At 35.2% G+C, this 16,400-nt stretch overlaps 3 protein-coding genes across 3 annotated transcripts in view; 1 reads left to right on the top strand and 2 right to left on the bottom strand.

The window, feature by feature from the left end:
* The window catches only part of LOC124443379, a 71,587-nt gene extending 61,715 nt beyond the window's left edge, over positions 1–9,872 (bottom strand). The window contains exon 1 of the mRNA XM_046993874.1: positions 9,659–9,872. The gene's annotated coding sequence lies outside the window, so the exon portion shown is untranslated. The remainder of the gene's footprint in view (positions 1–9,658) is intronic.
* The window catches only part of LOC124441054, a 61,275-nt gene that overhangs the window by 3,620 nt on the left and 41,255 nt on the right, over positions 1–16,400 (bottom strand). Inside the window, exons 8-9 of the mRNA XM_046991484.1 lie at positions 5,055–5,111; positions 3,962–4,021 (exon numbers count right to left, since the gene is read on the bottom strand). The gene's annotated coding sequence lies outside the window, so the exon portion shown is untranslated. The remainder of the gene's footprint in view (positions 1–3,961; positions 4,022–5,054; positions 5,112–16,400) is intronic.
* Positions 12,318–15,357, top strand: LOC124443382. Its single transcript, XM_046993876.1, has 5 exons — positions 12,318–12,567; positions 12,654–12,833; positions 12,902–12,994; positions 14,432–14,623; positions 14,683–15,357. The coding sequence occupies exons 2-5, from the start codon at positions 12,683–12,685 to the stop codon at positions 14,760–14,762; spliced, it is 516 nt and encodes a 171-aa protein (XP_046849832.1). The 5' UTR covers positions 12,318–12,567; positions 12,654–12,682; the 3' UTR covers positions 14,763–15,357.

The raw sequence follows: 16,400 nt of genomic DNA, 5'->3' as shown, positions 1-16,400 counted from the left end.
GTTAACCCAGGAAGGTATCCCACCTAAGGGAAGGAAAACCCTGACTCCAAACCTCCGCTGCCTTGCGGTGTGCTTGGTCACGGGAAGGGCTAGGAGACAGATACTCCGAAGAAGAAAGCTGCACCTGCTGGGGCTGCTCTACACGTGGCAGCTTCTGCACCTGTGGAGCATTGAGCGTCAGTAGGCGAGAGGGTGGAGACGGGCATGCACATCCCCTCTTCACCTAAAAAATTCACTTGTGCTGGTCAGGCAAGCAGGTTTGCCGGAATCAAGTGATGCAACCACCCCTTTTTTGCGCCAGCTATCTCAAGTCCTGTGGCGATGGAGAAATGGTGACGGGAACAGGCAGAGGATGCTGGTGAAAGATCTTAGCCATGACTCTGCAGGCAGGCAGATGCGAATTGATGGTCGTCCGCCGTAAACCTCGGGCAGATACGGCGCCCGTATCCTCTCGCAGTGACAGAGCAGCCCTCTTTAGGGTTAGCACTGCGATCCCTAAACAAAGCCTGCTCTACTTGCACCTTGCAGGAACCGCACCTGCCTGGGCATCCAACTAAGCGGTCGTACAACTAAGGATAACAAAACAAGAAAGCGCTTAACCATTGGGGCATGGAACGTGAAAACGCTGTTGGACAGAGGAGACAGACCAGAGCGACGCACTGCTCTAATAGCAAGGTTGCTTGGACAATACCAGTTGGACATAGCCGCATTTAGTGAGACCAGACTTGCAGATGAAACTCAACTGGATGAGGTCGGTGGGGCTACACCTTCTACTGCGTGGACATTGGCGATCCAAGACACTCAGGCGTGGAATTTGCCATACGCACTCAGCTCGCAAGGCGACTAGTCAGCTTGCCACAGGGCATCAGCGATCGCCTCATGACCCTGCGGCTGAAACTCCAGAAAGACTGCAACGCAACAATTGTCAGCTCCTACGCCCCTACAATGACAAACCCAGATGAAGTGAAGGAAGCCTTCTATGAAGAGCTCAACCAGCTACTCTCCAGTGTTGACCGCAGAGACAAACTCATCATCCTTGGAGACTTTAACGCACGAGTTGGAGTAGACTACACCATATGGCCAAACATCCTGGGTCGCCATGGAACTGGCAAGTGCAACTACAATGGCCTGATGCTACTATCTCTGTGCGCACAGCACGAGCTAACCATTACTAACACTCTCTTTCAACAAGCTGACAAGATGAAGAGCACATGGATGTACCCTCGCTCCAAACAGTGGCACATGCTGGACTACGTAATCGTCCGCCAGAGTGACCGCAGAGACGTGCACATCACACGCTGCATGCGAGGTGCCGACTGTTGGTCTGATCACCGCCTGCTACGAAGCAAGATGAACATCCAGCTCGCCAGAAAGAACAAATCAGCAAGAGAGAAGCCACTGAGGAAGTTGAATGTAGCTCGCATTCCACCCAACAAAGAAGAGCTGCAAGAGAAGCTAGATGTAGCCCTGGGAAACATTAACATCACGGGCGAGGATATAGAGGAAGACTGGAGCACTTTCATAGAAGCCGTCTACAACTCTGCAGCTTGTGTACTTGGATACGTTGAGCGTTAACATCGAGACTGGTTTGACGAGAATGACGCTGAGATCAACAGGCTTATTGACAGGCTCCATAAGACTCACAGTGACCTTATAGGGGACAAAGCTTGCGAGAAGAAGAAGCAAGACTACCAGCAAGTGAGGCAGCATGTGCAACACAAGCTGCGGGAAATGAAGAACGCCTGGTGGAAAAAGAAAGCCGAAGAAATCCAAGTGGCAGCTGATGCTCACGACTCAAAAAAGCTCCACGATGGGCTTCGCGCGGTGTACAGTCCAAAATCGTCAGGCTGTACCCCCATCAGGTCTGCAGACCGAATGACATTGCTAACAGACAAAGCTGACATACTTTCACGCTGGGCTGAACACTTCAACAAGCTGCTGAATAGCGAGTCACAGATGAACGAAGAAGCCACTGAGTCCCTCCCCCAGCTGCCAATCAAAGAGGAAATTGCCGACCCACCCACCAGAGACGAGGTTGCGAAAGCCCTCAAGCAGACAGGGTCTGGAAAGGCTCCTGGGCCTGATGGCATTCCAGCTGACGTCTACAAGAACAGAGGCCAGGCACTCCTGGACAAACTGACATCCCTGTTCCAGGAGGTTTGCAAAGTTGTCAAGGTCCCCCAGGACTTCAAAGATGCTGCCGTCGTGCACATCTATAAGAGGAAAGGCGATAAGACCTCATGTGACAACCATCGAGGCATATCCCTCCTCTGCATCGCAGGCAAGGTTTTGGCCCGAGTAGTCCTCAACAGGCTAATCACAAATGTTGCCGAGGCCATCGTCCCTGAATCTCAGTGTTTCTTACGCACTTCTTGACATACAAGTGCGTAAAGAACCTTGCCCCCGAATATCTCTGCAAAAAGTTCCATAAGAGTCCTCACGATCGGGCCACCCGTAATAGAGACCTATTTCAAATTCCGAGGTTCAAAACATCAACGGGCCAACGCACATTTTCATATAGGGCAGTCAAATTGTGGAACAATTCAGACAAAGATGTGAAAGATTCCAAGTCTCTTGATTCTTTTAAAAAAGCTTTGAAAGATCTTTTGTAGTTCCATCTTGAAATGTTACTTTTATTTTTAAAAATCCTTTTAATAATAATCTTTTTTTACATACATTTATAAGACAAATATGTATATGTATTTAATTTTGTAAATAGTTACTGAAAAGCCCTATAGGGAGTGCCTATTGTTAGTCATTAAAGTTTCTTAAAACATGCCTAACACTTAAAATGTTTTGGAAAACCTAAAAATGACAAAAAAGCTCAAAAAATTTGTCTTACATTTACACCAAAAACAGTTCCACGTGTCTGTTTCTTACAAAACAATTGAGTTTGGCTGAAGTTTAAGTGACCGTCGGGCATTTGAGCTTAACTCCATGGGGTTGTTTGCGTAAGCAGTTAATAAAAAGCTAAAAAGACGTCCACTGAATCAGAATATTTGATTAATTACATCGTATTGCTAGCGATGATGCTGGAAAGTTCAGTGTTTTCCAACGTTAAATTATCTAAAATTTATTTGTGATTGTTTAAATAACCCATCAATCTCAACAAATGTTATTCATATCAAAAATGCCTTTCAACAAAGACACAGAAAGAACACAAAAATAGTGATCATGCAAATCTGTAGCCACTAATTGATCCATAGTTATCTAACGCAAAATTTGCGAAAATAAAGATCTAGATAATAAACTTTAAGCCTCTTCTCCACTTGCCACGTATCGTAATGTATCGTAGCAAAACGTAACATGGCGCATGCGTGCTTGTGCATATTGACCATCAAATTCATAAGCACGCATGCGCCATGTTACGTTTTGCTACGATACGTTACGATACGTGGCTAGTGGAAAACAGGCTTTACACTCTCTTTTGGTGTAAATATTCTGGTCCTATATTCACTAAACTATTAATCGTTGTACGTAGACAAACCATCTAAATTGACCAAAGATCTTTAGGATCTTGTTAAGTGTTTTTCGTTGACGATTCAGAATATGTTTAACAGAAAATTTGTAAATTGTATAAGACGTAACAATTTAATGAAAAAAGTAAAATGTTGTTTACGTCTTGATAAAAGCCATGTTAGAAAAAGTAAAATTATTGCACATAATGACATGCATATCTAACATTCTTTGACAAGTCAGTATTTTAAATGATCTTGTCAATTTTGTATCTTCTCCATACATATAATATTTAAAATAAACTTTTGGAATGTGTACTTATGTTAATGTGAGAAAGGTACTTACTTTCCAATGGTAAAATGTCCAAAATAAATTAGCGTTTGTTTAAAAATTTCATCAAGTGTTGTCCGTATAACACATGCGTAGTACTGAAATTATTGATAAGTCATTTGTGATAGATTACAAAAAAACAAACAATTACAGATGGAATTTAAAATAAACATACCCTCACAAATTCAGAAACAATAAAGACGACACATCCAGCTACATGATGACTTTGCTTCTGCTTGATAATAAAGAATTTGGAATGTTTAATAGAGGCTTGATTTTAATCACCTGCTGTTTTTATTGTAAAATATTGAATTCTGTTCATACCCAATAGATATTCTAATTTGCAAATTTTTTTATTTTAGCTATGACTGAAGTAAACACAATGAAATTGTCAGCGAACCAACTTTGAAACGTGGTCAATGAAGTTTTGTCGTTTTGTAAATTTTGATACGGATAAACAAATAATTTGATCAGGGGCGTGAGAAGCAAGTAAAAGTTGGCGGGCTCAAGATTTTAGGGGCAGTCTTTACTTAAAAAGAGAATTTCAGAGTAATTAATCTCAAAGTCTATAATTTTCGTTAATTTTGTCACATCTCAGTAATCAGAGATACTTCAAAATTAATAGCGTTTGGACTTGACAGTTAATCATGAAAAGTTTTGTCATTTTGTGAATTTTTGACCCAGACAAATATTTTAAATAGTCCATCTTACAATAAAATGAACAATTATAGACCAGGAAAAATCACGTGCACTATCACGTGAAGAAGTAAGCTTTTTATTCCAAGTAGGTGCAATTTCTGAAAACATACCTAGCAAAATGTCTTTATGTCATCATCTGTGTTACGAATAAGATAAATAGATAGATGACTATATGAATGAGGAAAAAAACTCTTCTTGATAAAAGCCATGTTAGATAAAATTAAAATTATTACGCATAATGATATGCATAACTGATTTTCTGCGACGTATCATAATTTTGATTCATCTTGTTGAATTTTTAGCTCTGCCGTACCAATGAGATTTGAAAAGACTAGTGAAAGTAATTGTTGGTGATAATGCAAGAAAGGTCAGTATTTTGAAATGATAAATTATCCAATGTGTTATTGGGAAAATCCCACGAAAATCAACAGATGTAGCAATATAAATTATATGAATTGTTAATTCTGCCACGAAATTGACATTCAGGTTTTTTATGACTAGTATAAAAAAATTCTAGGCATAGAAAGAAACGATGACACTATGATAGGTAAAATTTATAGTCAACATACCTTCTCAAATTCAGAAAGATTAAAGACGACACAACCAACTACATGAAGCCTTTGCTTCTGCTTGATAATAAAGAAATTGGAATGTTCCTAAATGTTCAATTTTAATCACCTGCTGTTTTTATTGCAAAATATTGAATTCTGTTCATAACCAATAGAACATGAAATGCAAATTTTTCATTTTAGCTATGACTGAGGTAAACACAAAAAAGTATTGACTTGGAAGCTTTATGCCAATAAGCCTATCACAGTTTACTATAATTTATTTCAATTATTGAACATCCTGACTTAAATGCAAACTGTCTGAAATAATCATAAAGGAAGACAGGGCACCCAGCCTTTTACAAATAAAATAGCTCAAAAATTAAAGATTTATAATTTAGGAAGTTAAGAAAATCGATAAACAGAGCTTCTCTGAAATTGTCAGCGTTCCAACTTTGAATTGTGGTGAATGAAGTTTTGTCATTTTGTAAACTTTTGATCCGTATAAACAAATAATTTGATCAGGGGCTTGAGAAGCAAGTTAAAGGTGGGGGGCACTAGAATTTAGGGGCAGTCTTTATTTAAAATAGGAATTTCAGAGTAATTAATCTCGAAATCTATAATTTTCGTTAATTTTGTCACATCTCAGTAATCAGAGGTACTTCAAAATTGATAGCGTTTGCACTTGACAGTTAATCATGCAAAGTTTTGTCATTGCGTGATTTTTTGACGCAAACAAATATTTAAAATAGTTAACCTTACAACAAGTTTAACAATTATAGACCAAAATAATAATCACGTGTACTATCACGTGAAGAAGTGAGCTTTTTAGTCCAAGTGGGCGCAATTTCTAAAGACATACCTAGCGAAACGTTTTTATGGCATCATCTGTGTTAGGAATAAGATAAATAGATAAATGACTATATGAAAGAGGAAAAAAATTCTTCTTGATAAAAGCCGTGTTGGATGAAATTAAAATCATTCCGCATTTATGATATGCATAACTGAAATTCTGTGACGTGTCATAATTTTAACACATCCTGTTGATTTTTTAGACCTGTTGTATGAATAATATTTGAAATGAACTATCGGAATATTTGATTAAATACATCGTATTGCTAGCGATGATGCTGGAATATTAAGTGTTTTCCTACGTTAAATTATCTAAGATTTGTTTATGATTGCTTAAAAAATACCATCAAAATCAACAAATCTTATTCATATTTAAATTGCCTTTCAAGAAAGACACAGAAAGGACACAAAATTAGTTATCATACAAATCTGTAGCAACTAATTGTTCCATAGATATCTAACGCAAAATTTGCGAAATGTAAAGATCTAGATTATAAATTTTACACTCTCTTTCGATGTAAATATTCTGGTCCTATATTCACTAATATATTAATAGTTGTACGTTGACATACATGTTTTTGGTTGACGATTCAGAATATGTTTAACAGAAGATTTGTAAATTGTATAAGACGTAACAGATTAATAAAAAAAGTAAAATGTTGTACAAGTCATGATAAAAGTCATGTTTGAAAAAGTAAAACTACTGAGCATAATGACATGCATATCTAACATTCTTTGACGTGTCATTATTTTGAATCATCTTGTCAATATGTAGCTTCTCCATACAAATAATGTTTAAATAAGCTTTTGGAATGTGTAGTTTATGTAAAAATGAGAAAGATTCGTACTCTCCAAAGGTAAAATGTCCAAAATAAATTACGGTTTGTTTAAAAGTTTCATCAAAATTGACAAGCGTTTTCCGTATAAAACATGCGTATAGTACTGAATTTATTTATATAAGTCACATCTGACAGATTACATCAAAACAAACAACTACAGATAGAATTTAAAACCAACATACCTTGGCAAATTAAGAAACCTTAAAGACGACACAACCGACTACGTGATGTCTTTGCTTCTGTTTGATAATAAAAAAATTGGAATGTTCTTAAATGTTCAATTTTAATCACCTGCTGTTTTTATTGTAGAATATTGAATTCTGTTCATACCCAATTGAATATGAAAGGCAAATTATTTATTTTAGCTATGACTGAAGTAAACACAAAGAAGTATTGACTTGGAAGCTTCATGCCAATAAACCTTTTACAGTTTACTATTATTTATTTCAATTATTGAACATCTTGACTTAAATCCAAACTAACTGATTCTCAATATAAATATTAGAGCCCATTAAATAATTTTAAACATAGTCAAAAACATATTGGTTTTATGAAAGTTATTAAAAGAGTGACGTTTCGTCTTTACTCAAGACATCTTGAGACTAATTAGGAAGTTAACAAGAATATAGATATATATAGAGCTATTTACATAGTTTGAGGTATCAGATTACTTTGAATGTGTAAGTGTGATGTGATGTAAGTGTGATGTAAGTGTATTGCAAGTGTGATGTAAGTGTTTATTTATACACATGTCGATGCTGTTCCGCGTCGTATGTGGGTCAAACCATACGCCACTTACACACCAGAATCTCGGAACACTTGGGGATCTCTCCTTTGACTGGAAAACGCTATACGAACCCATTAATGTCAAGTATTCTTTCTCATATTAACTCCTCCAACCACCCTGCTTCGCCAGACGATTTTAAAATCATCTCATCCTGCTCCGACACATTTGACCTCATGATCCACGAAAGCCTCCTCATCTCCAAACTAAAACCTTCACTTAACACCCAAGGCAGCTCCATCATGCTTAAGCTTTTCTAGTCTCAACACCTCACCCTAACAATACATCACACTTACATCACACTTACATCACACTTACATCACATCACACTTACACATTCACAGTAACCTGATACCTCAATTTAAGTAAATAGCTCTGTATAAATCCATATTCTTGTTAACTTCCTAATTAGTCTGAAGATGTCTTGAGTAAAGACGAAACGTCACTCTTTTGATAAATTTCATAAAACCAAATTGTTTATGACTATGTTTAAAATTATTTGTTGGGCTCTAATATTTATATTGAGAATCCGTTTCCCGCCTGACACCTCATTGGCAGCAAACTAACTGAAATAATCATAAAGGAAGACGGGGCAGCCAACTTTTACAAATAAGATAGCTGAAAAATTAAAGATTTATAATTTCAGAAGTTAAGAAAATCGATAAAAAGAGCGTTTCTGAAATTGTCACCGTTCCAACTTTTAATTGTGGTCAATGAAGTTTTGTCAATTTATAAACTTTTGATTCGGATGAACATATAATTTGATAAGGGGCGTGAGAAGCAAGTTAAAGTTGGGGGCACAAGAATTTAGGTGCAGTCTATATTTAAAAAAAGAATTTCAGAGTAATTAATCTCGAAGTATATAATTTTCGTTAATTTTGTCACATCTCAGTAATCAGAGATACTTCAAAATTGATAGCGTTTGGACTTGACAGTTAATCATGCAAAGTTTTGTCATTGCGTGATTTTTTGACACAAACAAATATTTAAAATAGTTAATCTTACAACACGTTTAACAATTACAGACCAGAAAATAATCACATGTACTATCACGTGAAGAAGTGAGCTTTTTACTCCCTGTAGGTGCAATTTCTAAAGACTTTCCTAACAAGATTTTATGTCATCATCTGTGTTACGAATAAGATAAATAGCTAGATGATAGAATGAATGTGGAAAAAATTCTTTTTGATAAAAGCCATGTTAGATAAAATTAAAATCATTCCGCATTTATGATGTGCATAACTGAAATTCTGTGACGTGTCATTATTTTAACACTTTTTGTTGATTATTCAGAGAAGTTGTATGAATAATATTTGAAATGAACTATCAGAATATTTGATTAATTACATCGTATTGCTAGAAATGATGCTGGAATATTAAGTGTTTTCCAACGTTAAATTATTTAAGATTTATTTATGATTGTTTAAAAACTCCCATCGAAATCGACAAATCTTGTTCATATCAAAAGTGCCTTTCAATAAAGACACAGAAAGGACACAAAAATAGTGATCATGCAAATCTGTAGCAATTAATTGTTCCATAGTTATCTAACGTGAAGTTTGCGAAATATAAAGACATAGATAGTAAACTTTACACTCTCTTTTGATGTAAATATTCTGGTCCTATATTCACTAAATTATTGATGGTTGTGCGTTGACATACAATCTAAATTGATCAAAGATATTTAAGATCTTGTTGAGTGTTTTTGGTTGACGATTCAGAATATGTTTAACAGAAGATTTGTAAATTGTATAAGACGTAACAAATTAATGAAAAAAGTAAAATGTTGTACAAGTCATGATAAAAGCCATGTTTGAAAAAGTAAAACTTACTGCACATAATGACATGCCTATCTAACATTTTTTGACGTGTCATTATTTTGACTCGTTGTGTCAATTTTCTATCTTCTCCTTATAATAATATTTAAAATAAACTTTTGGTATGTGCAGTTTATGTAAAAATGAGAATGGTCCGTACTTTTCAATGGTAAAATGTCCAGTATAAATTTCCGTTGGTTTAAAAATTTCATCAAAATTTACAAGTGTTGTCCGTATAACACATGCCTTTAGCATTGAAATTATTTATATAAGTCATTTGTGACAGATTACATCAAAAGAAACAACTACAGGTAGAGTTTAAAATCAACATACCTTCACAAATTAAGAAACCTTAAAGACGACACAACCAACTACGTGATGCCTACGCTTCTGCTTGATAATAAAGAAATTGGAATGTTCACTAAAATTTCAATTTTAATCACCTGCTGTTTTTATTGTAAGATATTCAATTCTGTTCATACCCAATAGAATATGAAATGCAAATTTTTTATTTTAGCTATGACTGAAGTGAACACAAAGACGTTTTGACTTGAAAGCTTTATGCCAATACACCTTACACAGTTTACTATTATTTATTTCAATTATTGAACATCCTGAATTACATGCAAACTAACTGAAATACTAATAAAGGAAGACGGGGCAGCCAGCCTTTTACATGTAAAATAGCTCAAAAATTAAAGATTTATAATTTAGGAAGTTAAGGAAATCGATAAACAGAGCTTCTCTGAAATCGTCAACATTCCAACTTTAAACATGGTCAATGAAGTTTTGTCATTTTGTAAAGTTTAGATCCAGATAAACAAGTAATATGATCTCCGGCGTGAGAAGCAAGTAAAAGTTAGGGGGCTCAAAATTTTAGGGGCAGCCTTTATTTAAAATGGGAATATCAGAGTAATTAATCACGAAGTCTATAATTTTGATTAATTTTGTCGCATCTCAATAATCAGAGATACTTCAAACTTGATGGCGGTTGGACTTGACAGTTCATCATGCTAATTTTTGTCAATTTGTGAACTTTTCGAGCAAACAAATATTTTAAATAGTCCATCTTACAACAAGTTTAACAATTATAGACCAGAAAAAAATCACGTGTACTATCACGTGAAGAAGTGATCTTTTTACTCCAATAAGACGCAATTTTTAAAGTCATACCTAGCAAAATGTTTTTATGTCATCATTTGTGTTAGGAATAAGATAAATAGATACATGACTATATGAAAGAGGAAAAAAATTCTTCTTAATACAAGCCGTGTTGCATAACATTAAAATTATTGCAAATAATGATATGCATAACTGAAATTCTGTGACGTGTCATAATTTTGATTCATCTTGTTGATTTTCTAGCTCTGCTGTACCAATGATATTTGAAAAGACTAATGAAATTAATTGTTGGCGATAATGCAAGAAGGGTCAGTATTTTAAAATGATTAATTATCCAATGTGTTATTGGGAAAATCCCACCAAATTCAATGGATGTATCAATATGAAACATACGAAGTGTGAATTTCACCACAAAAATAACATCTAGAGACATTAGATTAAACAATTTAGAAATCTTAACAAAATTAGAAAGATTAAAGAAGACGCAACCTTTTACATGATGTCTTCGCTTTTTCTTCATAATAAAGAAATTGGAATGTTCAATAAATGCTTGATTTTAATCACCTGCTGTTTTTATTGTAAAATATTGAATACTGTTCATAACAGCGAGACGATAAAATGAGATGGGTAAATTTTATATTTTAGCTCTGACTAATGAAAATACACGAAGAAGGGATGATTTATAAATTTTACAACAAATTATATTTTAGTTGAGTTTGATAAACCTTGTACACAGTTTACATATATTTATTTGATCTATTCACAGTAAAAAGAATTGGGCCATTTTGGCCCCATGAGGTCGTTTTGGCTTTGAAACTGCTACCCATATTGGCTAGCAATGAGAGCTAAAGCAGACAACGGGGCCGTTTTGGCTCCATGGGGGTTGTTTTTACTCTACAATTGGTGCCAAAATAGAAATATGTGAGCCAATTTAGCTCCATGAGATCGTTTTAGCTTTGCAAATTGCTGCCATATTGGCTAGCAACGAGAGCTAAAACAGACAACGGGGCCGTTTTGGCTCCATGGGGGCAGTTTTGCTCTACAACTGGTGCCAAAATAGAAATATGTGGGCCAATTTAGCACCATGAGATCGTTTTAGCTTTGCAAATTGCTGCCATATTCGCTAGCAATGACAGCTAAAACAGACAACGGGGCCGTTTTGGCTCCATGGGGGTTGTTTTGGCTCTACAATTGGTGCCAAAATAGAAATATATGGGCCAATTTAGCACCATGAGATCGTTTTAGCTTTTCAAATTGCTGCTATATTGGCTAGCAATGACAGCTAAAACAGACAACGGGGCCGTTTTGGCTCCTTGGGGGTTGTTTTTGCTCTACAATTATGGCAAGCCAAACGTGACAAAAGTGTATTGAGAATTTTAACCGCTAGTCGAGAATATCAACCATATGCTCAAAATATGATCTAGCATTTGAGAAAAACAAACTATACGGGTTGAGAATTTTAAGCGATGGTCGAGAATATTAGGCGATGGTCGAGAATATTAGGCGATGGTCGAGATTTTGATATACATAGCGAGAATCCAAAAATAAGACGAGAACTTTAGGTTCAGTGTTGCCAGATAAAACTTTAAGATATTCCTTCTCACTGGCGTCAAAAGTTCAAAAAAAATGGCAAAAAGTTGATATTACATCTAATTTTTACGATCGGAAGTTAACGGAAAGCCTCGGACTTACTCTGACATTCTCGGAAAATCCCGGAAATTGTCGAAAACGCTCTGAATAACTCGTGTATTACCGTAAACCATCGGATTATCTTAAAACTTCTCGTTGTTTTGAAAGAATTGTCAAGCTATGAAGATTGCTCTTTCATTAAACTATGATTTATCTATACTTTCTTTATGAATATGATGAAAAGACAAAAATTCATAAAATTTTGAAAAGTTCACAAAAAGTTTCTGTTGTCGTCTTATCTATGGAACTTGTTCAGTTTAATTATGGTTTAACAGCTGCATCAGCTGTTTTACTTGCAGGGGTGTATGTTGATGACCATTTTCATGCTCTTGATTCGAAAAATGAAACAATTGACGTTATTATACTCATCATATATAAATTATTTATGCTGTCAATGTAGGAAAATGTGTGCACAAGAAAAAGTCATGATGGTAGGTCATTCTCTTTAATGGAGAAATTTAATTAAATACACATGACAGGAATAGTTTGTGAAGTTTCTCTTTTATTTTTAATAAAGATTTACCTGATTTGTTTGGTGATGCGCAAATGTCAATAAGCTCTACCGATGCCAATCCAGAGCCATTGGCTTTGTCACAAGATACAGCACAATCTCCATTTTCACTGCCTCCAGAGACAGCACAAGCTTCTTTACAATCAACCACTGATCTTCGTGCAGTTGGTGTACAGGATACATCAGGTTAGTTACATTAAACATATTGCCACTATGCTTTATCTTATTGCTGAATCGTGACAATTTTTTTACAGCACAATCTCCATTTTCATTGCCTCCAGAGACAGCACAAGCTTCTTTACAGTCAACCACTGATCTTCATGCAGTTGGTGTACAGGATACATCAGGTTAGTTACATTAAACATTATGCTGCTACTATTTTTATTGATGAATCACTGCAATTTTCTTAATGAACAAAAAAGTGCATGCCATAAAAAATACATGTTTACTTAAGGATGTGTGTACACAATTTATTTAAGTCTGTGCTTAACTGTTATATTTAGAAGCAATTTACTTTGTGTGGGCTAATTTAAAGGGGGTGGTTAAAGAATGTAAGAATGAAAGTGATATTTTGCCATTGAACATGAATAGCATCACCTTAACAATACGTGTATGCCTAGTATTTTCTTAAATTTTATTTTTATGTTTATTGTATGATTGAAGCTATGTGTTTGTAGATGTAGATTGTCCAGGTTAGTATAGTCCTGAGAAGGACTGTTTTTGTTGTTGTTGACTGACGTTTCGACAATCTTAGCGGTAGTCATCTTCAGAGTCAAATGAGGAGTAAACGTCAGGTTAGCCTTATTTGTTATCTGGTTCTTACGTCATTGTATTGTGTGTATGGAAATGTGTATTGTCATTGTGAATTAGTATGAAGTTTAATGTTTTTAGTTGATCGTTTGTTTGTGATGTAAATAAGTCGTTTGTAAGGTACAGGTAATTGCTGTGATCTGTTCAGGCGGGTTTGTTCCAAGTTGGTATACCAACTTTCTAATGTAAGCCGTTTGTCTATAGTCAGTACTGTAAGTAATGCATTTTGCCGAGTCCCAGTCAATTTCACAAATTGACTAACCTGACTTTTACTCCTCATTTGACTCTGGAGATGACTACCGCTAAGGTTGTCGAAACGTCAGTCAACAACAACAAAAACAGTCCTTCTCAGGACTATACCAACCTGGACGATCTACATCTACAAACATGTAACGATACTCCCGGGTTCAAACCATTTACTTTATTAAAGGTATAATTTGCTATTGTAAGCATTCCTTTTTTTCTTGGATACTTCAACAGTAATAATTTTTATAACATTTCTCAAAGAATAATGAGCTAAAAACATATAACAATGATTTTGTTTTGGGGGGCTACTTTTTTCTTCATCCCCTGAAGATTATCAGTTTACAAGACAAATTTTAATCTTAAACATGAAAATATTAATTGGTAACTGAAATTACAGTTTGTCCACAACAAAATCTAGCCCCCGAATATAACATTACATATATAATTCACCTGACTTTTAAGAGACCTACAACTACTAAAAATATGGAATTGTTTATGTGTTTAGCAACAAACGTATGACATGATTTTTTTATTTTTGTCTCTTGCTTCAATATTTATGTTTCTAACTAAACATGTAAGTTTTATAAAGGGTCTACTTTTTGTCCACCTTCTTTACTTATATTTGGGGTATTTTTACCCATCATAAATATAATTTAAATCTTCAGAAAGTAAATATTTTTAAATTAAATAGTAAATCCTTATGTGTTATGAACTCGATTTTCATCTAGTGATGCAAGAAATTCACCTTGTTGAAGATGACGATTTCATGTTCCAAAATTATCCCAAATTGAAAGAAATGCACCGCTCAATGATTTGCCATGATATTATTGATGTTTTTAAAGATCCAGAAATTCTTAAGCACAGGTTGAACATCACAGTCATAAATGCAAATGGCTACCCAGAAAAAGGAGAAGATGCAGGTGTGCTGCATAATGTTCTGACAAATTTTTGACATGAATGAATTCTTTATATCACTTAGTGCAGGTGGAACTGAGAAAACACCACGCATTCAACACGATCTTCAAAAACCAGAATGGCAAGCAATTGCCAGAGTTTTAGTGTTTGGATATGAAAAAGCCAAATACTTTCCTGTGCAGCTGTCACAATTCTTCATTCTTTGCTGCTTGTTTGGTGAAGAAAGTCTGAGCAAAGAATCTCTACTGCAAGCATATCGTTGTTACGTGCCAGCAAACGATGGAGAGATTCTAGATAAAGTGCAGAATCGTGAATTAGATCCTGATGATGAAGTCCTATTGGAGTTTTTGTCATCCAGTAAGTGTTATAAAGCCCCCACTAAGGAGAACATTGACTCCATAATACTTGAACTTGCACACCAGGAACTCATTCAAAAGACCAGATACATCATAAATTGTTGGTTGCCAATTTTAAAAACTCTTCAGAATGATGCAAACTCCGTCTTTGCAATACCACAGCAAGTTGCACAGTTATATGAAGAAAAACACCTAACAGCCAAAAAGGTTAACAAGCTTTTTATTGCTAGTGTGAGTACTGATGCTGAATGGCAGAGCTTGGATTTCCTAAAAAGATATGTGAAATCATTGGAAATGCAGGCTCTTGAAAGATTTCTGCATTTTTTAACTGGTAGTGATGTATTGACATGTGATTCAATTGAAATTACATTTACAACCCTTCATGGCTTTTCACGACGGCCTATTGCCCACACATGTGGGCCAACCCTAGAGCAGGGGCGGATCTAGGATTTTTCAAACATCAGTCATAAAACGTCGGAGGCACTCCGTACCGGGGGGGGTCTGAGGCATTCTCCCCTGAGAAATTTTGAATTTCAGAACCTCTAAAATGCCATTTTCAGCGTTTTAGAGCAATACAAGATGTATTTTGTGGGCATCGTTTTTCGGTAAAAACAACACATTTTGCTTACGTTTTTTTCAAAAAAAAAATGAAGTGAACAATACTTGAATGTTTTGCCAAATAATTAGGCTCATTATCATGCCAAATATATGGCTCATTAGCATGTCTAGGAACGTAAAATTTATTTTACAATAATGCTATTCAAAACAGATATAGTCTTTAAAATTTCTACCAAGTTGTCAGGCATAGACCCCCTAGAGACCCCCATTCAAACCTCTATGTAATAAGTTAAGTTAGAAATTTGGTACTACAAGTGACAGTTCATAAATATAGAAAAGCTCAGACTTCAAACCATGCAAGTTTATTGTAACCCTTTACCCATCTCCACATCAGAGCCAGCAAATTCACTTTTGAGAAAAACTCAAAATTTTTTCTGTCAAAGATTAAGAAAATTATCAAAGTGAAAATTGCAGTTAAGGACAGCTTAATGCCATGAATGTTTCTTAGGCATTTCACTATCTTCTGTAAGTATATGCAAGGTGTGCTATATAGCAATCACTAGTAGCATTGTATTTGCAAATACAAACAGAATGTAACCAACATGTCTTTAATTATATAATTACATGAATGTTAAAATTGGTTCATGTGTCATGCTTACTGTTTATGATAAATATCTTTTCATATGATCAAAGCTCGTTTAAATGTAAATCTGAAATAATTTAGTTTAGAAATTATACTGATCATCAGAAAAATTACCTAGTGATCATGAAAAATACTTTGCTGTTTTGCCAAATTTCAAGGTTTATCTGCATACATTGGAAGACATTTTTACTTTATAGAAAATGCTATTCATACATCAATAGCCCT

Source organism: Xenia sp. Carnegie-2017, unplaced genomic scaffold, assembly GCF_021976095.1.
Source record: "Xenia sp. Carnegie-2017 unplaced genomic scaffold, XeniaSp_v1 HiC_scaffold_20, whole genome shotgun sequence".
In the NCBI taxonomy this organism is placed as follows: domain Eukaryota; kingdom Metazoa; phylum Cnidaria; class Anthozoa; order Malacalcyonacea; family Xeniidae; genus Xenia; species Xenia sp. Carnegie-2017.
The sequence above is the reverse complement of the archived record's forward strand: the minus strand, read 5'-3'. Positions and strand labels throughout refer to the sequence as shown.